At 39.1% G+C, this 27984-nt stretch overlaps 1 protein-coding gene across 9 annotated transcripts in view; it reads left to right on the top strand.

The window, feature by feature from the left end:
* Positions 1 to 27984, top strand: part of TRIM37 (tripartite motif containing 37) — a 128095-nt gene that overhangs the window by 13850 nt on the left and 86261 nt on the right. For 8 of the 9 annotated variants that reach the window (XM_033183683.1, XM_033183685.1, XM_033183681.1 and 5 more), the window contains 7 exons: positions 3251 to 3291; positions 5728 to 5844; positions 10660 to 10747; positions 13497 to 13619; positions 14830 to 14953; positions 19256 to 19323; positions 23729 to 23853. In XM_033183683.1, coding sequence (XP_033039574.1) covers positions 3251 to 3291; positions 5728 to 5844; positions 10660 to 10747; positions 13497 to 13619; positions 14830 to 14953; positions 19256 to 19323; positions 23729 to 23853 — 686 coding nt within the window. Of the gene's footprint in view, positions 1 to 3250; positions 3292 to 5727; positions 5845 to 10659; positions 10748 to 13496; positions 13620 to 14829; positions 14954 to 19255; positions 19341 to 23728; positions 23854 to 27984 lie in introns of all 9 variants that reach the window. The other variant, XM_033183686.1, reaches the window with a different exon arrangement.

Here is a 27984-nt window from a genome sequence, read left to right as displayed (position 1 = left end):
TCAGTCTTGGCCTTTTTCCTGCCTCTAGTATCTAACTACCCTCGTTTGGACTTGTAGTATGCATTTCAAATATATTATCTCTATAAGAGGTGTTTTTTTATTTTTTCCATGCCAAATCTGTTTCTTTGCCAGTCGGGAACCTAGTTTTTTATCCAAAAACCTAGTTCACTGTAATCGTCCTTTTTCCTCACATCCAGTAGTAATTGAACTATAAATGTTAGCAGCCATTTTTTTAAAGATTATCTTATATACTTAGTATTTATTGCTAACAGCTTCTCTAACCGTTACAGCAGTTTTCCAGGGTAGGTATGTTGATTCTCTTGTTGCATATGAGGAGACGAGCTCAGTCACTTGTCCAATGTCATGTGGTCCGTAAGTGCCAGAGCTGGGAATCAGACACAGATCTAAAGATTGTGATTCTTCCAGTTTAATGATGGAGAGAAAATAATTTTTAATTTTAATTTTATAATTTTTAAATTGAATGAGGGGGAATGCTCTAAACATATTTAACATTATGCATTAATATTGTACCACTGGTTGGTTGGTTTGGTTTGAGAGAAACATTGTTTTTCTCAGAGTATTAACATTGTCATATTTATTTTGTAATTAAATTAGATTGTGGAGGCTGAATAATCTCATGCCTGTATGCCTGTAATCCCAGCACTTTGGGAGGCTCAGGTGGGCGGATCACTTGAGGTCAGAGCTGGAGACCAGCCTAGCCAACATAGGAAAACCCTGTCTCTAACAAAAATGCAGAAACCATCTGGGTGCGGCGATGCATGCCTGTAATCCCAGCTACTTGGGAGGCTGAGGCACAAGAATTGCTTGAACCTGGGAGGCAGAGGTTGCAGTGAGTTGAGATGGCACCACTGCACTTGAGCCTGGGTGAGGAAGTGAGACTCTGTCTCAAAAAATAAATAAATAAATTAGATTGTGGAATACAAGATAAATATGCCACAAATATTCAGAGAATGTAAAGCTCACTGTAGCCTGGGAAAGGCAGGAAATTTTATGGACTTGATCCAGTGACATTTCCATGATCCAGAGACAGGACATGGAGGGAGGGCCAATATAAGCAAATGCACAGATATGTCAACAGTGTTACATAGTGCAGCAGTAAGCCTGTTTTGACTGGGAGGGAGGGGGACATTTAAACATATGATTTGGTTACTCCCTATCATAGTCCCAGTCTTTGTAAGGTTTATAATCTAGCAGGACAGAGAAGATCAACAAATAAGTTGTCATAATAATGTTTCTGAAGGGGGAAGTGTAGGTTGCTGTGGCAGAGCATGGCAGTTGTATCTAAAATAGTCTGCAGTGTCAGGGAACGCTTTTTGGAGAAAGCAGCTTATGAACTGAAATCTAAATAATGAGTAGGAGTAACCCAGATGAAGAAAGATTTTAAAGAATATCTTAGGCAGAGAGAGGAAACATGTAAAGACATAACCTTGCTGGGTCATAGGGCCAGTTCTGGAAAGGAGTTTATGAGACCAGTTCTGGAGAGGAGTTCATGAGACCGGTTCTGGAGAGGAGCTATGACTTTAACAGAAGAGTGGCATGGTCATGTCATTGTTTCAGGGGAAGAAACCTGACCCAGATTTCGTTTTTGCCTAGAGACCAAGGTAATAATAATGTTCAAGGTTATTAAGAATGGAGGAATCTTTTTCCGTGGGATTTTTACTTTATTTTTATTTTTATTTTTTGAGACAGAGTCACGCTCTGTCACCCAGGCTGTACGGTGCAGTGGCGCGATCTCGGCGCCCTGCAGCCTCTACCTCCTGGTTCAAGCAATTCTCCTGCCTCAGCCTCCCAAGTAGCTGGGGCTACAGGCTTGTACCACCACACCTGGCTAAATTTGTATTTTTAGTAGAGACGAGATTTCACTATGTTGGCCAGGCTGGTCTCGAACTCCTGACCTCATGATCTGCCCACCTCAGCCTCCCAAAGTGCTGGGATTACAGGCGTGCTTTGTATGCTTTTACTTTCAGCTTTATTTTCTTTGCTCTGAAGTACCTTGCTTCCTATCATTTTAAGTCTTTTACTGTCCTTTAAGGTTTCCTTGGGAATTTTATTTCTAAATTAATTATTTGGCATCAAGTTAAAGCTCATGTTCATTTTAAAAAGTAGAAAGAGATAAACAAATAACAGATATTGGGAGTACGTTGGTGTAGGATCATAGTTATTTACCTCTGAACCTATTTATCAGACAACTAAAACATAAAGTTTTTTTTATTATAAACCTGTTGTTTCCTGAAAACTAGTCAGAAAATCTTAACATCTCCTTCCATATGGTATAAGATTGCTCTCAGTTTCCTAATCAATTATTAATATAATTTTTGGTTTAGTAGAGACATTATTCTCTTCTAAAACCTTTTTGTAATTATGAGGAAACCAAGATATCTAGAAGCTTCAATTACTGAACTATGAAACCGTATTTTTTGTTTTGTTTTGTTTTGAGACAGAGTCTTGCTCTGTTGCCCAGGCTAGAGTGCAGTGGCAGGATCTCAGCTCACTGCAACCTCCGCCTCCCTGGTTCAAGCGATTCTCCTGCCTCAGCCTCCTGAGTAGCTGGGATTACAGGCACCTGCCACCATTCCTGGCTAATTTTTGTATTTTTAGTAGAGACAGGGTTTCACCATGTTGACCAGGCTGGTCTCCATCTGCTGATCTCAGGCTATCTGCCCAGCTTGGCCTCCCAAAGTGCTGGGATTACAGGCATGAGACACCGCGCCTGGCCCTATGAAACTGTTTTAAGACTTAAAAGTTGTGCTCTATTGCTTATTCATTTTTTAAGGTTTAATTTACATGTCTATAATGTATGTAACTCAGAATTAGCTTCCCTTTTTTTGAATTAGCTTTTCAAAAAATAAATTCAGTAGTAAACTAGATAGAAATAAGTCATCACTATGGTTTATTTTTGAGTGCAAAGGAGGCAGTCATTATTATAAGGCAATAGTAAGATTATATGCACGTTCCCTGTGAGAATCAGCTAGTCCTGGAATCGTTCCTTTTCCTATGTGAGAGTAGCCTTTTAACAGCTATTTTGCATTGAGTTCTGTCCCTTTAAAAGTTTATCCCTGTGAGGATGACAGTGTGAAGGAGACAGTAGATTGCCTGTTATTTCTGTAAGTATCTTTAAAATTAAGCACTAGAGAGTGCTTAAAACTCATTAGATTTGTATTATTTTATATATATATGTAAATAAAGTAATGGTGTTTGCTAATCAAAATCTAATCTTTTGACCCCTTAGCGCTGGCTGACAGAGCAGAGAGCTCAATGTCCTCATTGCCGGTAAGTGTTTCGCTGTGATTATTTGTGAATTTGCAAAATAGTAAGGTCAGAATGTGCCTTGGGATTCAGAAAGGCAGTTTTCCTGCAGTCAGCCCATTTCTCTTCTTCTTGAAGATAGTTGGGTAGAAATAAGCAATCTGACTAGAAAAAGAAATGCAGGGACTAATTCATGTGACTTAAAATTATGTTTACTATGTTGTACTCTGCCGCTCTTAGAAAATACTTGTGTAAGTTCTTAATTTACCTTTCATAATTAAGCAACACATTTTTCATGTTTCTGGTTAAAAAATCCAGATAGTTAAGCCATAACTTACCTTTTATAATTAAGCAAAAAATTTTAATGTTTCTGGTTAAAAAAATCCAGATAGTTTGGCCGGGCACAGTGGCTCATACCTGTAATCCCAGCACTTTGGGAGGCCAAGGTGGCTGGATAACCTGAGGTCGGGAATTCGAGACCAGCCTGGCCAACATAGTGAAACCTTGTCTCTACTAAAAATACAGAAATTAGCCGGGCGTGGTGGCACGCACCTATAGTCCCAGCTACTCAGGAGGCTGAAACGTGAGAATCACTTGAACCTAGGAGGTGGAGGTTGGAGTGAGCTGAGATCGCACTGCTGCACTTGAGCCAACATCGTGCCATTGTACGCCAGCCTGAGTGACAGAGCGAGAGTCTGTCTCAAAAAAAAAAAAAAAAAAATCCATATGGTAGAGATAAATATAAAATAAAAAGGCTTCTGATTCTGATACTCCCTGCCCTGTCTTCTCACTTAATAACACTTGCAAAAGAAATTGTTGGGTTTGGTATCTATTCTTCTAGACTGTTTTTTGTGCATGTATTTTGTAATGCCCTAATCCAGTATAATTGTGCCTATATTTAAATACATGCGTATTTGATTCCCATATGCTTTTTCTTAAAATGTCCCAATGATATAATATTATTTTGCAGTTTGCTTTTTCATGTAAAATATGGTAGGTATCTTTTCTTGATTGTATGTATATATAAGTCATTTTTTTTAAAAGTGACTAATCAATGTTATGACTATATCTTGATTTATTTATCCCCATATTGAGAGACATTTAGGTTATCTCTACTTTTGGTTTCAAAAAATAATGCTGGAGTGCCATCTGTTGCCCATTTTTTCGTTTTGTATTCACTTTTCTTTACTTTTTTTTTTTTTTGAGACAGAGTCTCGCTCTGTTGTCCAGGCTGGAGTGCAGTGGCGCGATCTCAGCTCACTGCAGCCTCGACCTCCTGGGCTCAGGTGATCCTCCTACCTCAACCTCCCTCCTAACTGGGACCACTGGTGTGTGCTACCATGCCAAGCTAATTTTGTTTATTTTTTGTAGAGATGAGATGTCACTGTGTTTGCCAAACTGGTCTTGACTTCCTGGGCTCAAGGGATCCTACCACCTTGACCGCCCAAAATGCTAGGATTGTAGGTGTGAACCAGTGTGCCTGGTCCCACCTTTCTTATATTATCTTATAAGACCAGCACTATCAAGTAGAACTTTTTATAATGATGAAAGTGTTCTATGTCTACACTGTCCAGTATGGTAGCCACTAGCTACGTGTGGTTGTCGATCTCTTTCTCCAGGCTGGGGTGCAGTGGCGCAATCTTGGCTCACTGCATCCTCAATCTCCCTGGCTCAGGTGGTCCTCCTACCTCAGCTTCACAGGTAGCTGGGACTATAGGCACATGCCACCACGCTTGGCTAATTTTTTGTAGAGACAGGGTTTCATCATGTTGTCCAGGCTGGTCTCGAACACCTCAGTTCAAGCAATCTACCTGCCTCAGCCTCCCAAGGTGCTGGGATTACAGGCATGAGCCACCATGCCAACAGTACAGTGTTAGACTCAGAAGTTGAGAATTCAGTCCATATTCTGAATCATATGTTTTTGTTTAGTTTTTTTGTTTGTTTTTGTAAATGACATGTTAATATGGTGAAAATAAGTTGCAAAGAGTATTTTTCATTTTGTCTTTTTCTTTTTTCTTTTTTCTTTTTTTTTTTTTTTTTTTTTTTTAGTTTTAATAGTGTTATGGGGCCAGGTAGTGGCTCATACCTGTAATCCCAGTACTTTGGGAGGATCACTGGAGGCCAGGAGTTCAAGACCAGCCTGGGAAATATAGCGAGATCCCTGTCTTTACAAAAAATTTTAAAATTACCTGGATTTGATGGTGTGCTGCTGTAGTCCCAGCCACTCAGGAGGCTGAGGCAGGAGGATCGCTTGAGCCCAGGAGGTCAAGGCTGCAGTGAACCATGATCATGTATGCCACTGCATTCCACCCTGGGTCATAGAGTGAAACTCTATCTCTTAAAAAAAAATAGTGTTATGGTATGAGTATTATTGTGCTCTCTATTTTGAGAGATGTGTTTTATTTTATAAAATAATCTGAAATTCATGAATTAGTGTATGTGTATGGATTTTCTCCCCAGTGCTCCACTCCAGCTACGAGAACTAGTAAATTGTCGTTGGGCAGAAGAAGTAACACAACAGCTTGATACTCTTCAACTCTGCAGTCTCACCAAACATGAAGAAAATGAAAAGGACAAGTATGTCCTCAATTTCTTTGTTCAATATGGAATGGATTTTGCCTTTGTGTTGTTTAATGACACTATATTGGTAGTTGCCATTTAGTTATTTATGAATAAGTAGTGTTAAATTTCTTAAGTTTTTAATTCTTTCAATCGTGCTGATGCCGTTAAGTAACATATTCTTATTATGTTTATTTAACAACGGTTATTTCATGCCATGTATATACACAGCCACTCCTTGCCCTCCCCTCCCCCCATACAGAAAGTGCTTTGCTAGATGATGGGCATACAGAGGTAAATGAGACATGATTTCTGTTAACTGTTTAATGGGGACACAGTGATAATACTGTGTTAAGTCATTTAAGGGACAAGAATGAATAAATGGTCTTATGTTCCATGATTGAAGAATTTTGAATATATCTGGAGAGTTGTTATGGGGAGCAGATAAAGAAAGGAAAGAATGATGTGGCAGTGATTTGTTTTTATAGATGAAGAAGCTACAACATGGTTAATTGTAAGGCTTCACTGTCCAGCAATAATAAAATAACTTGAATTAGGTGAGATTCCAGGACCCTTGAATGTTTAGAATTAAAACCTGGTCACTTTCTGTAGAGTCACAACATGGTAAAGCAAGAGGTTGAAACCTCACAGGTCGTTAGAAAAAATTTTATCTGTTTTTTCATTATACTGAGGAACTAGAACCATAGAAATAAGAGAACAGGGCATGGTGGTGTGCACCTATAGTCTCAGCTACTTGGGAGGCTCAGGCAGGAGGATCTCTTGAGCCCAGAGGATGGCTTAGGTAACATAGCAAGACCCCCATCTCTTAAAAAAAGAAAAAGAAAAAAAAGAGACTTAATTATGGTAGTATAACACATTAATGCATAATCAGAATTAAAACCTATTATTTGGGCGGGTGTGGTGGCTCATGCCTATAATCCTAGCACTTTGGGAAGCCGAGACGGGTGGATTACCTGAGGTCAGGAGTTCAAGACCAGCCTGGCCAACATGGAGAACCTCGTCCCTACTAAAAATACAAAAATTAGCTGGGTGTGGTGGTGGACGCCTGTAATCCCAGCTACTTGGCAGGCTGAGGCAGGAGAATCACTTGAGCCCAGGAGGCATAGGTTGTAGTGAGCTGAGATGGTGTCATTGCACTCCAGCGTGGGTGACAGAGCAAGACTCCATCTCCCAAAAAAAAAAAAAAAAACTAAAACTAAAAAGCTACTATTCAGTTTAACTGGACTTTTAAAGAATTCTGTCATTTGTAGCATTGTGGAGGTCTCACCAAAAGTAGTTATTTAATTTCTATATAATAACACATTTCTTAGGTGAACACTTAGCTGTTTTTCCTCTGAAGTGGTGGGTATTACTATTTGGAAAGACCTTTTACCTCTTGTTGGGCCTGTTCTATTAGAGCCTCAAAAGGAATGGACTGCTACAGTTTGCTAACCTGCTAGTCTTTCTTATTTGCCGTTTGATGCCTACTGGCCTTCCCTTTTTGCAGGTGAATACAGGCTGTTGATTCTATATTGTAAAAGCTATATTATAAATGTGGTATTTTGGAAGTCTTGCTAAGTGAGCTTCCAAACAGTATCTGATATATTTTTTCTAACCTTTATTAATTTCCCATTTGATATTCTGATTACTTATGAATTAGAAATATAAAATATAAACCTATGTAAGTATTTTCTCTAAGATCGGTGTCCTTCATCAATGAAATGCTTTTTTAAAAATGCGTGAGTGGGTCAGGCGCAGTGGCTCATGCTTGTAATCCCAGCACTTTGAGAGACCGAGGCAGGTGGATCACCTAAGGTCAGGAGTTCAAGACCAGCCTGGCCAACATGGTGAAACCCTGTCTGTACTAAGAATACAAAAAATAGCTGAGCGTGGTGGTGGGCGCCTGTAATCCCAGCTACTTGGTAGGCTGAGGCAGCAAGAATTGCTTGAACCCAGAAGGTGTAGATTGTAGTGGGCCAAGATCGCGCCACTGCATTCCAGCCTGGATGACAGAGCTGGACTCCGTCTCAAAAAAAAAAATTGCAAGAGTGTGTCTACTTTATAAACAAGAGAATACTTAAAACATTTTAATTATGGTAAAATATACATAAAATTACCGTCTTAATCATTTTTAAATGTACAGTTCAGTTATGTTAAGCATGTTCACATGTTCAACCAATCTCCAGAACGTTTTAAACTTGCAAATCTGAAACTGTACCCATTAAACCACTCCCCATTCCCTCTTCCCACCAGCCCCTGGCAGCCACCATTGTACTTTCTGTTTCTTTTTTTTTTTTGAGATGAAGTCTCGCTCTGTCGCCCAAACTGGAGTACAGTGGCTGGATCTCAGCTCACTGCAAGCTCCGCCTTTCGGGTTCACGCCATTCTCCTGCCTCAGCCTCCTGAGTAGCTGGGACTATAGGCGCCCGCCACCTCGCCCAGCTAGTTTTTTGTATTTTTTAGTAGAGATGGGGTTTCACCGGGTTAGCCAGGATGGTCTCGATCTCCTGACCTTGTGATCTGCCTGTCTCGGCCTCCCAAAGTGCTGGGATTACAGGCTTGAGCCACCGCGCCCGGCTGTACTTTCTGTTTCTATCAATTTGAGTACTCTAGATACCGCATATAAGTAAAACCGTACAGTACCTATCTTTTTGTAACTGGTTTATTTTACTTAGCATAATGTCCTCAAGGTTCATCCATGTGTCAAAATTTCCTACCTTTTTAAGGCTGAGTAATATTATATTGTATGTATATGTCACATTTTGTTTATCCATTCATCTGTCAGTGAAAATGGCGTTGCTTCCACCTTTGAGCTGTAGTGAATAATGCTGCTATGAACATGGATGTTCATGTCTTTGAGACTCTGCTTTCAGTTCTTTTGGTTATATAATCAGAAGTAGCATTGCTAGATCATGTGGTAATTCTGTTTTTAATTTAAGTTTTTTTTTTTTTTTTTTGGAGACGGAGTCTCGCTCTGTCGCCCGGGCTGGAGTGCAGTGGCCTGATCTCAGCTCATCGCAAGCTCCGCCTCCCGGGTTTATGCCATTCTCCTGCCTCAGCCTCCCAAGTAGCTGGGACTACAGGTGCCCACCTCGCCCGGCTAGTTTTTTGGTATTTTTTAGTAGAGACGGGGTTTCACCATGTGAGCCAGGATGGTCTCGATCTCCTGACCTCGTGATCTGCCCGTCTCGGCCTCCCAAAGTGCTGGGATTACAGGCTTGAGCCACCGCGCCGGGCCTAATTTAAGTTTTTAAGGAATCTCCATACTGTTTTCCATAGTGACTGTACCATTTTACAGTCCCACCAACAGTGCACAAGGGTTCCAGTTTCTCCACATCCTGGCCAACACTTGCTTTTTTTTTTTTTTTTTTTTTTTTTTAATAGCAACCATCCTAATATGGTATGAGGTTAGGATTCACATTTCTGTAATGATTAGTAGTGATGAGCACCTTTTCATATGCTTACTGGAGATCTTTTGCTCATGTTTAAATGGGAGTTTTTAAAATGTATTTGTTGAATTATAGGTGTTATTTATATATCCTGGATATTAAACCTTCATTCTTTTCTCTCTCTCTCTTTTTTTTTTTTTTTTTTTTTTTTTGAGGCAGAGTCTTGCTCTGTTGCCCAGGCTGGAGTGCAGTGGTGTGATTATCAGCTCACTGCAACCTCTGCCTCCCGGGTTCAAGCGATTCTCGTGCCTCAGCCTTCTGTGTAGCTGGGATTACAGGCGTGCACCACCACGCCCAGCTAATTTTTTGTGTTTCTAGTAGAGAAGGAGTTTTCACTATTTTGGCCAGCCTGTTCTCAAACTCCTAGCCTCAAGTGATCCACCCGCCTTTGTCTCTCAAAGTGCTGGGATTACAGGCATGAGCCACCACCACACCTGGCCTGTAGTTTATTTGTGTATATGATGTAAAGTAAGGGTCTGTGTTAGTCTGCTAGGTCTTCTATAACAATACTTCTGAGTAGCTTAAACAATAGAAATTTATTTTCTCACAGTTCTGATAGGTGTTAAGTCCCAGATTAAATGCTGGCAGTGTTGGTTTCTGGTGAGGCCTCCCTTTCTCCCTGACTTGTAGATGGCCACCCCCTAGCTCTGTCCTCACATGATCTTTGCTATGTGCATGTGCACGCCTGGTGTCTCCTCCTCTTATGAAGGACACCAGTGCTGTTGGATTTGGGTCCTGCCCTTATGATCCTTACTTAACCTTAGTTACCTTCTTAAAGGCTCTGTCAGCAAATACATTCACACTGGGGGTTAAGGCTTTACCCTATGAATTTGAGGGGGAACATAGTCAGTCCATAACAGAGTCTAATTTTATTGTTTTTCATGTGAATATCCAGTTTAAAAGAAAGTTTAAAATTGAGTTGTTCATTTTCCGTGAGGGTCTAGTATTAAATCGTGCAGTTAATCATGTGTCTTGATTATTGTTATCATTGACCACATGTAGGAAAAGTACTTGTGCATGCTCATGTAGGTGTAAATGCATAATCAATATTATTAAGCACATGCCCAAAATGTAGTAGTACAATAGAATTTATCATCTGTAGTGCTGCTTGGAAATGATGCAATATATATGCTGTCTTTAAGAAGCAAATCTGTATTTTGCATGTGATTATAACGTCCAGATCAATGAAAACAGTACTTTAAAAAAATTGTCGACATAAACTTCTTTAGCTTACTTTACAGAAGCCATGGAGTACATTTTATACTGTTTCTTGAGACATAATCATTTAAAATTGACCTGTTTGCTCAAGCTTAAGAATTTGTGGAGGTGATAATGTTCCAATTTTATTTAATTTATAACTTTATTTTCTTTTCATAATGTATAGATGTGAAAATCACCATGAAAAACTTAGTGTATTTTGCTGGACTTGTAAGAAGTGTATCTGCCATCAGTGTGCACTTTGGGGAGGAATGGTGAGCAGAACAAATTCAGTATTTTTTTTTAGTTAGAGACTAGAAGGCACTGAAATACTTATTCAGATAGAAAATAGTTTCATTGTGCTCTCGTGCTCTATAGATGCTTTATTAAAGGTATTGTACTTTTATTCCAGAGAATCTTGTTTGTGCGGTTTAATGTAGGACATGGACCTCTTACATAAATATTTTAACCTCTAACACCTATGCAACATATCCTCTATTCATTTGCAAATCTTTTTGTTGTAGGATCCAGATCACTTTTTTCATTAAAGGTCAGTTGATCGATGTACTAGCCAGGGTTTCCAATTTTAGTTCCTTTAAAATGGAGCAAGAACTTAGACACTTGTGAAACAACATGAATGCACATATCTAGATCTTATAATTATTTTTTGTTTTTTAGATTCTTTTTTCCAATTGGATTCAAGAGCAGTTTTTAAAGACAGTCTGCCATTATTGAGCTTGAAGCATTGAAGTTAGTTTTCTTAGAAGCAGCTTTTTTATTTTAAAGTCATGTTCTGTTGTTTACTGAATACTTTTTTTTTTTCCTTGAGAAAAAATTTCGCACTCATTGCCGAGGCTGGAGTGCAATGGCGGGATCTCGACTCACCACAACCTTTGCCTCCCGGGTTCAAGTGATTCTCCTGCCTCAGCCTCCCTAGTAGCTGGGATTACAGGCATGTGCCATCACCACGCCTGGCTAATTTTGTATTTTCAGTAGAGACAGGGTTTCTCCATGTTGGTCAGGCTAGTCTTGAACTCCCGACCTCAGGTGATCCACCTGCCTCAGCCTCCCAAAGTGCTGGGATTACAGGCGTGAGCCACCGTGCCTGGCCTCTGAATACTTAATTAAATGATCTCCTTACAATATTAAGTACAATTGGCATAAATAGGTTGAGAATAAATACAATAGATTCTTAGTGAGGAAAAATAAGTGATGAGGGAAATGGAAGTGGGTAGGTATCTAGAGTTGCCATGAGAATCGATCGTTCTGTGGACATCAGTCAGTATGTTTTACCAAGAAAGTGACAGGCCAGATTGGTTGAGTAGAACTCAATTCAGAGAGCTTTCTGTGAGAATTTGAATATTAATGCGCTGACTAGAAAAAATTAAGAAGTTCTTACATTTCATACTTTAAATACATAGCTTTTGTAAGAGAATAAGTAGAGACTTTTTTTCTATACTTAAAGTGAACATGTAAAAATCTACATCTTTTTTGGAGATAATAATGGGATACTTTGGCTAAATAAGACAATTCTAGTAAGAACTTATAGGAGGCTTCTTATATTAAAAATTTAATAATTCTGGTTACCAATCAAACTTATTTTTAAGTAGTTAGCTATAAAAATTGTTCTTTGAGTTGAATGCAACTGAATTTGTGAGGTTACTACAGAACTCCCCTTCTATCTCTGTAGCAATTCTGTGGGATGGAAAATGGGTTCATTGCTTTTGTTAATTTTGTATCCTGGGCTTTTTCTTCGAGTGTCTTTCTAATTCAGCTGTGGTAAAGACTAGGGATTTGGTGATGAACATATCAAACAATTAATTACATATTTAATTGGTGTGATAAATTGGAGGAATAAATACAGAGAGCTGATGAAGATGCATAACTATAGCAGCTAATCCTGTAAATCTGAGCTAAGCTGCAAAGGATGAGTAGGATTAAGACAAATAAGATGGGAGAGGGAAGATGGAGAATTATTATTATTTGCTTTGTTTTGTTTTTTCGAGACAGAGTCTCACTCTGTCACCCAGGCTGGAGTGCAGTGGCATGATCTCAGCTCACTCCAACCTCCGCCTCCTGAGTTCAAGTGGTTCTCCAGCCTCAGCCTCCTGAGTAGCTGGGATTACAGGCGTGTGCCACCATGCCCAGCTGATTTTTATATTTTTTAGTAGAGATGGGGTTTCACCATATTGGCCAGGCTGGTCTCGAACTCGTGACCTCAGGTAATCCACCTGCCTCAACCTCCCAAATTGCTAGTATTGCAGGCATGAGCCACTGTGCCTGGCATTATTACTATTATTTTTGGTTTTTGTTTTTAAAAAATTATTATAATTTTTTGGTATAGAGTCTCTCTCTGTCACCTGGGCTGGAGTACAGTGACCCGATCACAGCTCACTGTGAGCTCTGCCTCCCAGGTTCAAGCAATTCTCATGTCTCAGCCTCTTGAGTAGCTGCGATTACAGGTGTGTGCCACCATGCGTGGCTACTTTTTGTATTTCAGTAGAGATGTGTTTTCGCCATGTTGGCCAGGCCAGTATTGAATTCCTTGGTTCAAGCGATCTGCCCTCCTTGGCCTCCCAAAGTACCGGGATTATAGGCATGAGCCACTCCCCCCAGCTGAGAATTATTTTTTAATAAGAGGGAGTAATTTTTGTAAAGTCCTGGTATAAAGAAGTTTGAGGACATGGAAGAAAACTAGTGTTGCCTTAGAGAAGAGTGAGTGACTGATAAGGTTGTAGCAGTTGATTTGGGCTGTGGCTAAAGATTTTGGTTCTTTTTAATAAGTTAATTTCTAGTTAAATGAGTATTTTGCTAAAGCCCTTTATTTACAATCTTGAAAGAGTTCCTGCATGGACTAAGTGATTTTAAGCAGGCACTGGCCTGCTTCAACAAAATTAATTAGCTAATAAGATAAAGTTCATTTGAAATATTTACCAGTTTATTAGTGTCCATAGAGTGTTACACAGGAATGTAAATGCAGATGAGATATGTGAAAGTATTCTAAAGCTACTCTAATTTAAATAGCATGGCGGACATACCTTTAAACCTTTGGCAGAAATTTATGAGCAACATGTCACTAAAGTGAATGAAGAGGTAGCCAAACTTCGTCGGCGTCTCATGGAACTGATCAGCTTAGTTCAAGAAGTGGTAAGACTACTACTAAAATATTATTATTTTGTTTTTAATCTGTAATGTATAATAATATATTTATATAATATAAGTTAATCAGATGTTGAAATCAAGATTTTCAAGATTAGCAAATCTGATAGGCTGTACCTATAGTCAAATCCCATAAATTTCAGAGTAACTGAGAAATTTCCATACAAAACCCCTGGCTTGTAAGGAAGCATTTGGAGTCAGAGAATTACCACTTATGCAGAATTAGAAAATCGGTGAATTTAAAAAGTCCATTTGTTACAGAGTCAATAATTATTTTTTCTTTTTTTTGAGACAGAGTTTCACTCTTGTCCCCCAGGCTGGAGTGCAGTGTCAAGATCTCAGCTCACTGCACCCTCCACCTCCCGGGCTCAAGTGATTCTTCTGCCTCACCTGCCCCAGTGGCTGGGATTACAGGTACCTGAGACCATGCCTGGCTAATTTTTGTATTTTTAGTAGAGACAGGGTTTCACCATATTGGCCAGGCTGGTTTCAAACTCCTGCCCTCATGATCCACCTGCCTTGGCCTCCCAAAGTGCTAGGATTACAGGCGTGAGCCACTGTGCCTGGCCCTAATAATTGACTTCTAAACAGAATCAATATTGACTTTTACAGTCATTCATTAAGTTATACACTCTTTGGATCTCCAGCTTTTGGGTGAGTTTCTTTTGCTAAGCAATGAACTATTTGTGATGTCCTGATTTAGAACTCCGCAGAGTTGAAAGTGTAATATTTAACATTACTCTTTAGATATTGTATAGGTCAAACAGCTTTAGTGGGCTATGTATAATGTTATTTCTGTGAAAAAGTGTGATAAGCCCCAAAGAATGAAATACTAAGCATATTTTTAGAATACGTTTTGTTTCAAGTTGGCAGAATGACAGTCATAAGTGAGATTTATGGACCGTTTCCTAACTTAAAATGAAGTTTGTGGACCATATGCTAAATTAAAAACAAATGCCTTCTTTGTTTTACCCCTTTGGGAATCAAGAACCAAGTGATCATTTGTAACATTCTTTATGCAGAAAATTTGTGTTTTTGATTGCAAGTCTGCCATGTTGAAATATAAGCGAGTTGGGTCATTTCCATTTGACCTTCCTCTACCTTTTTCCTATTATCTATTCTTGGCAATATTATAATGTGGTGCTTCTGTTTTTAAAATCTACCCAATTAAAATTATTCTTACCTGTTTATCTTCTAGGAAAGGAACGTAGAAGCTGTAAGAAATGCAAAAGATGAGCGTGTTCGGGAAATTAGGAATGCAGTGGAGATGATGATTGCACGGTTAGACACACAGCTGAAGAATAAACTTATAACACTGATGGGTAAGTGTTTTTGTATGCTGCTGGGGTACCTGGTGCTTTCAGCTTCTTTGAGATTTAGTCTTTGAAGAGTAAGGGTGGTGATCCTAGGGAGGAATCTTGAGATTTTAGGCAACTCCATGTTGTTAAAGTTTAGACAGATAAATATTTGACTTGTATTTAGAAATGGTAGGAGATAAAAGTTTTCATAGCCATTTGGATGACAATCCAAGTTTTCATAGCCATTTGGATGAAAATCCTAATGGCCACTGGGCATTATTGTTAGGTAGCTTTTTCTCCAAATCTAACAGAATTCCTTCTACTAATGTTCCATATCCTTTCCATCCATTTTCATTGAGGATGAAGAAACTGACATTTGTAAATACCAGCGTCATCCCCTGACAGTTTTCTCTTAGAGATTTAAAGTCTCAGCTTTTGATTTCTAGTAGGGTTCATTTTACATATGTTTAATTATACTTATTGGTGATCTTTTGCTTTTCAAAGATTCTTTCATTCTTCTTTGATTGTGGAGCCTGGTATTAAACTTAAAATTTAAGTAAGAATTTGATCCAATGCTATAGTTTTGTTTGATTTGTTTTGGTGATCTTAGTCTTTCCAGTGTTTTGCTGACTAAAACCAGCTTTGCATTTTTTTTAGCATAGTCCAAAGTGAAATATATATACTTTAAATAAGGTGTGAACAAAGAATTTTTTTTTTGGCTGTCTTGATTCTCCCAAGATTTTAGCCACGTCTTTGTGTCATCCAAAATAATGATTTTATCCATTTTATTTTTAACTTTTAAAAAACGAGATGTAAATATCTTTGAGTTTGTATATTTGTATATCATTTCATAAATTGCTTTTCTATTATAATACTATACTATTTAATATCTGATTTTTAGTTTTTTTCCCACAGACCAAGCAATTAGACAAAACCTGTAGGTATTGATTATACCGGTCACAATGCCACTTAAAGATTTTATGTAAATGAAAATCATAATTGTGCTTAGGTCCTCAGTTGCAGTCATACATGTAGGTGATCTTAGTTTTTCAGAACTTTAGATAATATTTGAGATCCCTTTAAGTTCATTAAGCCATGTAGAGTGCTGGATGTTGATACATATTAGGACTTTTAAATTGAGGGGATCTTAACTGTTGATGCAATCTTCAGTAGTAGCCAAATACATTTTTTTTTTTTTTTTTTTTTTTGAGACGGAGTTTTGCTCTATCGCCCAGGCTGGAGTGCAGTGGCCGGATCTCAGCTCACTGCAAGCTCCGCCTCCCGGGTTTACGTCATTCTCCTGCCTCAGCCTCCCGAGTAGCTGGGACTACAGGCGCCCGCCACCACGCCCGGCTAGTTTTTTGTATTTTTTAGTAGAGATGGGGTTTCACGGTGTTAGCCGGGATGGTCTCGATCTCCTGACCTCGTGATCCACCCGTCTCGGCCTCCCAAAGTGCTAGGATTACAGGCTTGAGCCACCGCGCCCGGCCTCAGATACATATTTGCATATGGTGTTGTTTTTCTTGAGTGAATTTGTTCATTGCTTCATTCATTTAATTGAATCAACTAAAAGTTAAATAATACCACAGTACAGATCTCTTAAGTTTATTAATTTTGCTACCTGTATAACTCCGTGAAATAACTTCCCTTTACAATAACTGAACTTGCCCTGCTTTTGTGGCTTGCAAATTATTTTTCATTATGAAAAATTATAATTTGTGATTTCCAAGATAGCTTTTATGATTAAATAGGATTCTTTCTAAGGATAAGAGGTGGGGAAAAGGATATTTTCAGGGTTAGTATATCTTCAGAATAGTCTCATAAGCCTCAGATTTTTAATTCATACTGTAATATCTGCCACTAATTTATTATTATTATTATTATTGAGACGGAGTGTCGCTCTGTCATCCAGGCTGGAGTACAGTGACACTATCTCAGCTCACTGCAACCTCCGCCTCCCAGGTTCAAGCAATTCTCCTGCCTCAGCCTCCTGAGTAGCTGGGACTACAGGCATGCGCCACCATCCCCGGCTAATTTTTTGTATTTTTAGTAGAGATGGGGATTTCACCATATTGGCCAGGCTGGTGTTGAACTCCTGACCTCAAGTGATCCACCTGCCTCCACCTCCCAAAGTGCTGGGATTACACGTGTGAGCCACGACACCTGGCCTCTGCCACTAATTTTTTTTTTTTTTTTTTTTTTTTTTGAGATGGAGTCTCACTCTGTTGCCCAGGCTGGAGTGCAGTGGCAAGAGCTCAGCTCACTGCAACCTCTGCTTCCCAGGTTCAAGTGATTCTTCTGCTTCAGCCTCCCAAGTAGCTGGAACTACAGACGTGTGCCACCACACCCTGCTAATTTTTGTAGTTTTAGTAGAAGCAAGGTTTTACCATATTGGCCAGGCTGGTCTTAAACTCCTGACTTTGTGATCCGCCTGCCTTGGCCTCCCAAAGTGCTAGGATTACAGGCGTGAGCCACCACGCCCGGCCTCTGCCGCTCATTTTTAAGTTTAATTATGTACTGTAATGTGGTCCATAGGCTAATGTTTTAGGATTGTGGGATGTGGAGATAGTAGAATTTATGTCTGATAATATTAGATTCTAGCTAATACTTTATTTTAACTCTTTTTGCAATCTAGAAATTCTGAGTTTTATTTCAAAAATAAAAGTTCTAGGCTGAGGCAGGTGGATCTCTTGAGCCCAGGAGTTCATGACCAGCCTGGGCAATGTGGCAAAACCCCATCTCTACCAAAAAAAAAAAAGAAGAAGAAGAAAAATTAGCGAGGTGCAATAGCATGCTCCTGTAGTCCCAGCTACTCGGGAGGCTGAGGTGGGAGGATCACTTGAGCCTGAGAGGTGGAGGTTGCAGTGACCCGAGATCATGCCATTATAATCCAGCCTGGGTGACAGAATCAGACCCTGTCTCAAAAAAATAAAAATAAAAATAAATAAAGGCTGGGCTCCTTGGCTCATGCCTGTAATCCCAGCACTTTGGGAGGTCAAGGCAGGCAGATCATCTCAGGTTGGGAGTTCGAGATCAGCCTGACCAACATGGAGAAACCCCGTCTCTACTAAAAATACAAAATTAACCGGTCATGGTGGCACATGCCTGTAATCCCAGCTACTCAGGAGGCTGAGGCAGGAGACACACTTGAACCTGAGAGGCGGAGGTTGCGGCGAGCTGAGTTGCCGCCATTGCATTCCAGCTTGGGCAACAAGAGTGAAACCCCATCTCAAAAAATAAATAAATAAAATAAAAGTTCTACCTATTAAATGTTTTTTCTTATCAAATAACACAACAGATTGATAAAATTTTTGCTACCATCATGGATGTACTTCCAGTTTTTCAAATTTTGGGTTTATAAAGAAAATGGTCTGATTTGGCAAGCATACCTGTCTTCTTTTTGTTTAAAAACATGTAAAGCATTTTCTTCCTTTTCTGTAATGATAATTTCTGTAATGATAATTTTTTTGTTTGTAATTTGAGACAGGGTCTCACTCTGTTGCCCAGGCAGGACTGCAGTGGTGCGATCAAGGCTCTCTGCGTGACTACATGCAGCCTTGACCACCTGGACTCAAGCGATTTTCATGCTTCAGCCTCTTGAGTAACTGGGACTGCAGGCATGCACCGCCACTCCTGGCTAATTTTTAATTTTTTTGTAGGGACTGAGTCTTAAACCGTGTTGCCTAGGCTGGTCTCAAATACCTAGGCTCAAGTTATCCTCTTGCTTTGGCCTCCCAAAGTGCTGGGATTACAGGCATGAGCCATCGACCCCCGGCAGTAATAATTTGTTTATCCTTTTCTGTCTCCAACTCTTTGAGACTATTCACCTCTCTGGGAATTTTTTTTTTTTTTTTTGTAAACAGGTCCTTGTAAACAGGACAGACTTTTTGCTGACATTTAACCTAAAAATCTGGCCCACTTTGTATTCTCTTTTAAGCCACAGTTAAATTTGGTGAAAAATTATCTCAGAATAACTGACTGAATGAAATTCATGTTATTGCTTCTTCCCAAGGGAATATGAAAATCTAGAAAAGTAAATTTTTTGCTTAAACTATATTGTCATTGCACATTTCATTTCTTAGATGAATTCAGTCTGAGTGATAATCTTCTCTAAAACTAATTAGAATTGGTTCTGAAGTTCCATTTTCAAGGCTACTATAATATTCAACCTCTTAAAATTGAATGAGAATTTTTAGGGTAGCTGTAATGAGGAATTTTTGCTTACTTGAAGTGTATTTCTTGTTATTAAATATGTTCATTGGAAGTTAATTTCATTCTTAAACCAGTAATGAGCCCAAGTGTTGATGATTCACTATTTTTAATCAGGTCAGAAGACATCTCTAACCCAAGAAACAGAACTTTTGGAATCCTTACTTCAGGAGGTGGAGCACCAGGTGATGAAATATTAAATGTAATGAAATAGTCTTTATCCTTTTTTCTCTGTATACTATAAAAGTTTTGTTTTTTTTGACAGAGATTATCTGTTTGAGATTAAAAGATCTGTTGATCTTTGTGTTATAATGGAGATTTTTATGAAATAGGAATCAGCTGATTCTTCTCAAGTTTTTTCTTCATGTTTAGGAATCGCATTAGAACTACATTCTGCTTTGTAAGAACAGAATTGTTTCCACAGAAATCTGAATGTATAAGAGGTTAAAATCTCCCCACACTATGGGGATATTATTGCCAGTTACTTTACATCTAGTGATTATTACGCTAAAGTTGAGCATTTTTATTTATTGAGGAAATATTAAGTCCTAAATAGATAGAGGCATCGTTGTAAATATTGGTGATACAGGAGTGAACAAAATGGCAAAATTCTGTCCTCATAGAGTTTATATTTTAGATTAGGGTGGGTGAATATGAAGTATATAGTAAATGAGTACATAAAATATATAGTGTTGCGTAAGTATTTGATATATTCACTTGTCTGGAATTTGCTTTTTGTAATTTCTCTCTATGCCTTATACACAGCTATCTCCTGAGATTTTTATCTTAATCATTCTGAGGACTCCCTTCACATCTTTCTTGTGTTGAATCCCATGTTTCCTGATTCCTATGGTATCTACTTTCTTGGTTTACTTGTTTTGTTTTAATATCCCACTTCCCTCAGTAGCTTTCCAGGAAGGGTAATCAGAACACATTTTTCTTGACTGCATTGTCTGGAAATATTTTTATTTTATTTTTGTACTTGATTGACAATTTGGCTGGTAGAATTCAGCACATAAATATTTACTAAATACTCTTATTTTTCTTCATTATCCCCAATCTTTTTTCCTTTTCCTTTTTACACACACACGTGTATATCTGTGGGGTATTGGCCCCAGGACCTTCATGGATACCAAAATCCTCAGATACTCAAGTCCCTTATATAAAATGGCATAGTATTCGCATGTAACCTGTACACATCTCCCATATGCAGACGTGTCAAATTACGACCTTTTGGTCAATGACAGACTGCATATGTGACAATGGTCCCATAAGATTAAAATGGAGCTGAAATATTTCTGTTGCCTAGTGGTGATGTCTAATGACATCATAGCCATTGTAATGTAGTAGCATAAAGCATTAATCACGTGTTTGTGGTAATTCTGGTATAAACAAACATACTGCACTGCTAGTTGTATAAAAATACAACACATAATTATGTATAGTATGTAATACTTGTTAAGTATAATAAACAACTATGCTACTGGTTTATGTATTTACTATACCATACCATTCATTATTCTAGAATATATTCTAGCATTTATTCCTACTTTTTTAGAAAAAGTTGTCTATATTCCAGAAGAAGACATTGTTAGCATTGTAGATCCATACATGCTAGTACCCCTGAAGACCTTTCAATGGGACAAGATGTGGAGGTGGAAGGTGGTGATACTGATGATCCTGACCATGTGTAGGCCTAGGCCATTGTCTTAGTTTTTAACAAAACAGTATTGAGATTGGGTGTACGCCTGTAGTCCCAGCTACTCAGGAAGCTGAGGTGGGAGGATTGCCTCAGCTCAGGAATTCAAGGCTGCAGTATGCTATGATTGTACCTGTGAAAAGCCACTGCACTCACCTGAGAAGTATAGCAAGACCCATCTGTTTAAAAAAGTAAACAAATAGGCCAGGCGTGGTGGCTCATGCCTGTAATCTCTGTACTTTCAGAGGCCAAGGTGGGCAGATCTCTTGAGTGAGTTCAAGACCAGCCTGGGCAACATGGTGAAACTCCGTCTCTACTAAAAATACAAAACTTAGCTGGGTGAGGTGGCACATGCCTGTAGTCCCAGCCACTTGGGAGGTTGAAGCATGAAAATTGCTTGAACCCGGGAGGCGGAGGCTTGCAGTGAGCCGAGATCGTGTCACTGCACTCCAGCCTGGGCGACAGAGTGAGACCCTGTCTCAAAAAATAAATAAATAAATAAATAATATTAACTGAAAAATGTAGGCTACATGGTGATATAGCCTGTTAGTCTTTATGTAAAGTTTGAAAACATTCAAAACATTGTTTATGGATTTATGTACACACATAGTAATTGCAGAACCACGTATGGTGATTATAAACTAATGTTGAAGGGAGCATGTTGCTTTTGGAAGAAATGGTGTCAAGGATATACACAGTAAGCATTCAATTATTATAAGTTAAAATTTTTTGTATTATGTGTGTATGTATGTACATATACACAGTGATTTTAAGCATACCTTAAAAATCTTAAGCAAACAGTTCAAATAACTTTAGATCACTTTATGTAAATTGTTCAAAAAACCGTAATGTCTTAGGCAATGCCTGACACATAATAATATGAATGACAAAATATGCAGCTGTTTGTTATTTTCTGCTGTTACCACTTACCGTTACGTCATTGATTGATGCAGTAGCTCAAACATGATATCATTATTCTTCGTAACTATAAACTTTGATATATAGCATATGATATATGATGCTTTTTTTTTTCCTTGAGACAGAGTTTTGCCCTGTCACCTAGGCTGGAGTGCAGTGGCGTGATCTCAGCTCACTGTAACCTCCGCCTCCTGGGTTCAAGCAATTCTTGTGCCTCAGCCTCCTGAGTAGCTGGGACTACAGGCACGCACCACCACGCCCAGCTAATTGTTGTATTTTTAGTAGATATGGAGTTTCACCGTGTTGACAAGGCCTTGAACTCGCCAGGTCATGCGGTCTTGAACTCCTGACCTCAAGTGATCCACTCGCCTCAGCCTCCCAAAGTCCTGGGATTACAGGTGTGAGCCACTGTGCCCAGCCATATGATACATTATTTTTGATGAGCCATGAGCAACTGTTATTTAAAAGATATAAACTCAACTGTAGGAGGGTTTTATGAATATCATTCATATGGCATTTGATAGTATATTAGTTTGCTAGGCCTGTCATAACAAAATACCAGTGACTGTGACACTTAAATATAGAAATTTGTTTTCTCATTATTCTAGGAGCTGAAAGTGTAAGATTCAGGTGTTGGCAGTTTTCGTTTCTTCTGAGGTCTCTCTCCTTGACCTGTAAACGACCGCCTTCTTACAGTGTCCACATGTGGACTTTTCTGTGTGATTGCGCAGCCCTAGAGTCTCTTCCTCTTAATAAGGACACCAGTCATGTTAGATTAAGGCCCTACCCCAGTGGCCTCATTTTAACATAATCACCTCTTTAAAGATTATCTCCAAATAGATTGAGGTACTGGAGGTTGAGCCTGCAGCATATAAATTATGGAGGAAAGGGCCACAAAATTCAGCACATGACAGATAGTTTACAAAGCTTTTTCACTATAGCTTCATAATCCTTATAACAAACTTAATGAAGTAAGCAGTGGTGGATATTACTATTTTATTTTCATATGTAAACAGACTCAGAGTCATGTAATTAGCGGCAGAACTAGGACTTAACTTCAAACTGGTTTTTTTGAAGAAAAAATTAGTAGTCTTGTCTTTTATCTACCATGATTATGTTACTGAAGTGAGATTTGTTACTTTTTCCCAAAGTAGTGTTTCCCAAATTAGTATCAGATGGTTTGTGTGTGTGCGTGTGTGTGTACACACGGGTGTATGTGTGTATGTTTTGTATTCTGTTACCTAGAATACAACCCGAGAAATGATTGCTTTTAAAAGCTTTCAACTTGGCTGGGCACGGTGGCTCATGCCTGTAATCCCAGCAGTTTGGGAGGCTGAGGCGGGTGGATCACAAGGTCAGGAGTTCAAGACCAGCATGACCAACATGGAGAAACCCAGTCTCTACTAAAAAATACAAAAATTAACCGGGTGTGGTGGCACACGCCTGTAATCCCAGCTATTCAATAGGCTGAGGCAGGAGAACCACTTGAACCCAGGAGGCGGAGGTTGCAATGAGCTGAGATCGCGCCGCTGCACTCCAGCCTGGGCGACAGCAAGACACTGTCTCAAAAAAAAAAAGAAAAGAAAAGCTTTCAACTTACAGGTTTGTTCATTAATATATTCATAAGAACTTAACTGTACCAGCCTGAAAATACATTTGTACTTGCTTAGAACCTCACTTATCCTAAAATGTAAGGAGAGAAAAATGCATTAATATTAAGTATATTCAGTGACTTTACTAAAATGTAAGGAGAGAAAAATGCATTAATATTAAGTATACTTATTCAGTGACTTTACTGTTAGAATATTATAGAAATAAACCTAGATTCTTTGTAGATTCTTAATTCTCAAGCTCACTTTGAGTTATTTTTCTCATTTTTTTCAGTTTATAATCAGAATAATTTGTAATTAAGAATTTTGAGGTGGCAGTGAATAGTGATTTTGTTTGTTCAGATAATTTTTTTCCTCACACAGTTGCGGTCTTGTAGTAAGAGTGAGTTGATATCTAAGAGCTCAGAGATCCTTATGATGTTTCAGCAAGTTCATCGGAAGCCCATGGCATCTTTTGTTACCACTCCTGTTCCACCAGACTTTACCAGGTATGACACAGTTTTTAATTTCATTTTCATTTGAAATTTATGTGGAAATGCATATACTTGTTTCAAAAGAATTTTTTTTTTTAATGCCATGTCTCTGTCTCTCTTTTCTTTTATAGCTAGGGTCTCACTTGTTGCCCAGGCTGGTCTCAAACTCCTGGACTCAAGTAATCTTCCCACCTTGACCTCCCAAATTACCAGGGATCATAGACATGAGCCACCACACTTGGCCACTCCATAGCTTTTTAAGGTCTTGTTATGATGGAGTGGTCTGGTGAGCTCTGTTCTATGCATACAAATCTAGTTCTCCTGAAAAGTCTCACAGACTTATACTTTTGACTGTTAAGAGAAAATGATAATGAACTAGGAATCATTTTTTTTCTAAGAGCTCCATCTTCCATAGTATAGAAAAAATAGTTGATTACATTAGCTTCATCAGTATACCTTTTGAATTAAACTATATCTTCTAACACAAAACTCAGAAACCGATGAAATGCCAAAAGAATTTGAAGGTGATGGCATGTTACCTCCAGATCCTAAAAGATAGAGAGAGCAAATAATTATGGCAAAAAGTATCCTAGTTTTCGTCTTGGGCTAAACCTTAGAATTTTTCTGAACAGCATATTCCTTCAAGCATGTTTGTAATTATTCTGTGATATTAGACTGGTGGTTTCTGACTAGCTATTGGAATCACTTGGGATTTGGCTGAAAATTAATCAGTGCTGGGTCATACCATACTCCAGGCCATTTGAAAGAAAATCTTTGGGTGTGTATTAGTCTACTTGGGCTGCCATAACAAAATACCACATACTGGGTGCCTTAAACAACAGAAATGTGTTTTCTCACAGTTTGAGAGACAAGAATTCCAAGATCAGGGTGTCAGAAAATTCACTTTTTTGCTTCAGCTTGCAGACAGCTGCCTTCTTTCTGTGTCCTCACCTGACCTTTTCTCTGTTCTTGCTTGGAGAGAGATCAGTCTCTGGTATCTCTTTCTCTTTTTATGAGGCCACAAGCCTTATTGTATTAGACCCACTATTATCAACTCATTTAGCCTTAATTATCTTCCTACAGGCCCTATCTATAGACACAGTCACATTGGGGGTTAAGGCTTTAATATGGGAATTTTGGGAGACACAATTCAGCCTGTGACATTGGGTTCAGATGGACATTTTCAGTTTGTTCTTTTGAAATCTCCTTAGCTTATTCTAAGATGAGGGGTGAAGCCACTGCTTCAGATAAATATTTTGGTGTGACAGACTTTATCTTATAGAGATGACTTATGGAATACTATCAAGTTTTCCTACCATGGTGAGGGCTGTGGCACATTTAGAAAACAGCCTTTGTTATAAAAATGTTTATATGTTGAGCTGCCTTTTCTTTTTCTTCTGATATGTGATGCCCTCTGATGACCACAGAGCATTCATTGTACTATTTTTTATTTTTTTAATTTATTGTTTTATTTACTTATTATTATTTATACTCTGTCGCACTCTGTTGTCCAGGCTGGAATGCAGTGGCGTGATCTCGGCTCACTGCAACCTCCACCTCCCGGATTCAAGCAGTTCTTACACCTCAGCCTCCTGGGTAGCTGGGAATATAGGCATGCACCACCATACCCGGCTAAGTTTTGTATTTTTAGTAGAGACGGGGTTTCTCCATGTTGGCCAGGCTGGTCTCAAACTCCTGACCTCAAGTGATTTGCCTGCCTCAACCTCCCAAAGTGCTGGAGATTATAGGTGTGAGCCACCATGCCTGGCTGCATTCATTGTACTAGAGCATATCGTTTAAGCCAGGGCTTTTCAATCTTGGCATTGTTGACATTTTGAGCATAATAATTATTTGTGGGGTGAAGTGAGCTTTCCTGTGTTTCATAGGATGTTTAGCAGCATCCCAGTAGCACTCCCCACCCCACCACCTTGCAGTTATGACAAAAATGTTTCCAGACATTGCCAAATGTCCATGGGGACAAAATCACCCCGGTTGAGAATCACTGTTATAAGCCCTTCTTACTCGTTATAGATGCTACAGTCCTATAAACAGAAGGACAAAGTTTTTCTGACAGCTACAACTCCGGTGGTTCTCATTGACCAGTAGAAGTCTTCCTTTCTTTCTGATAAACAACCTCATAAAATATTCATATCTTTTTAAAGCACTGACTTTTTTGTTTAAATCTCTATTTCTGAATGAAAACACTCAATATTATTAAAAGGACTAGGTTTTTGCTGTCATTAAGTAGACTTGGTTGAAGAATGTTGACCAAAATCCCTAGGATGTCTCACTGATAGTGTGGTCAGCTATTTCAGTTTTCAAGATATGTTTTCTGAACCATTTCATCACTTGTGGAATGAAACAGATTTTAACTTAAGGGTCATATATAAAAATTAGTGTTTTTCAATTCAAAGTGTAGTGCACGGATGACCTAAGTCACAGCTATGTGTGGCATTTGTCTGAAATGTAAATTCCCAGGCCAGCTTTCCCAGAATCTTTAGAGGTGATATTCAGAAATGTGTCTTGAGCACTCTAAGTAATAATAATGCACTAAAGTTTGGGAACCATTGATGGATGTAAATTCCCATTCTTTTTTTTTTTTTTTTTTTTTTTTGAGACGGAGTCTCGCTCTGTCGCCCAGCTGGACTGCAGTGGCCGGATCTCAGCTCACTGCAAGCTCCGCCTCCCGGGCTTATGCCATTCTCCCGCCTCAGCCTCCTGAGTAGCTGGGACCACAGGCACCAGCCACCTCGCCTGGCTAGCTTTTTGTATTTTTTTAGTAGAGACGGGGTTTCACCATGTTAGCCAGGATAGTCTCGAACTCCTGACCTCGTGATCCGCCCGTCTCAGCCTCCCAAAGTGCTGGGATTACAGGCTTGAGCCACCGCGCCCGGCCGTAAATTCCCATTCTTATACCACTTTCAGCGGCTCATCAGGCAGGCAACAATGCTCACTAGTCTGTTAATTAAGCACTTTTAGGGCGTTCTCTCTTTCTCCAGTAATGCTCACTACCTTATTGGAAACTTTGGCTTTTAGTTAATTCTTATTAGAAACCCATTTTATTAGTTGCAACATACGGGAAAAGAGGGCCAAATAAGAAAGGCCAGCATTCGTGACATTAAGTTACACACCAAAGTTTAGATGTGCAAAGCAGTGGTGTTTCTGTTGCCTTTAGTTCCATCAGTTAGTAATTGGTGATGGAGCCACAATGGAGAAGAAAAGGTCACTAAATCAGTGAAGTGTTATTTATTAAAGACCATGTGCCCAGTATTGTTGCAGGTGCTGCATGGGAGAAGAGGAACTAAAAATCTTACTGTGGGGCGGGCGCAGTGGCTCACACCTGTAACCACAGCACTTTGAGAGGCTGAGGCAGGGGGATCACCTGAGGTCAGGACTTTGAGACCAGCCTGACCAACATGGAGAAACCTCGTCTCTACTAATACAAAATTAGCCAGATGTGGTGGCGCATGCCTGTGATCCCAGCTACTCAGGAGGCAGAGGCAGAAAAGAAAAAAAAAAAAAGAACGGTAAAACAGTATAGCTCTCGGTTCATAGAGGGTTTTATGTTTCAGGGAGAAATAGTCAAGTTAGTAGGAGAACCAGTTTTTATATAGCTCAGGAGTCTATTTCCTTAAGGAAAAAAATGGATACTTGTGATTCTCCCTTTTTTCCCTTTGTTCATGAAGTTATGATGAGGTTACTGGTCTGAAGATTTGCAGATCAGTGACTTCCAGATTACTGGGCTAGAGATGGTTTTAGGCTAGTTTCCCATATTCTGTGAAGACAGAGATTCACTGACACCATCATGAGATGAATCCAGTCTTCATAAAGACCAGAGCAGTCTACACTTCTGAAAGAGGAGGAGAAAATTTTAAAACTATGAAAAGATAAAGCAGTGCCTCATCTGCGACAGAATGGTAACATCAGTATGACTGAAGATAACCTCTAAATGAATGAGCATAATATGGAGAGGTGGTGGTAGAATTAGATGGTCTAGCAGTAGCAATAGCTTTGTGTGTAAATATAAAGAATGCAAAATCGGTGAGCCGAGATCACGCCACTGCACTCCAGCCTGTGTGACAGAGCAGGACTCCGTCTCAAACAAACAAACAAACAAACAAAAAACCACAAAAAAAATTAAATTAA

Source organism: Trachypithecus francoisi, unplaced genomic scaffold (assembly GCF_009764315.1).
Source record: "Trachypithecus francoisi isolate TF-2019V2 unplaced genomic scaffold, Tfra_2.0 Lachesis_group20, whole genome shotgun sequence".
In the NCBI taxonomy this organism is placed as follows: domain Eukaryota; kingdom Metazoa; phylum Chordata; class Mammalia; order Primates; family Cercopithecidae; genus Trachypithecus; species Trachypithecus francoisi.
Note: the sequence above shows the minus strand (reverse complement) of the source record. Positions and strands in the feature narration are given on the sequence as shown.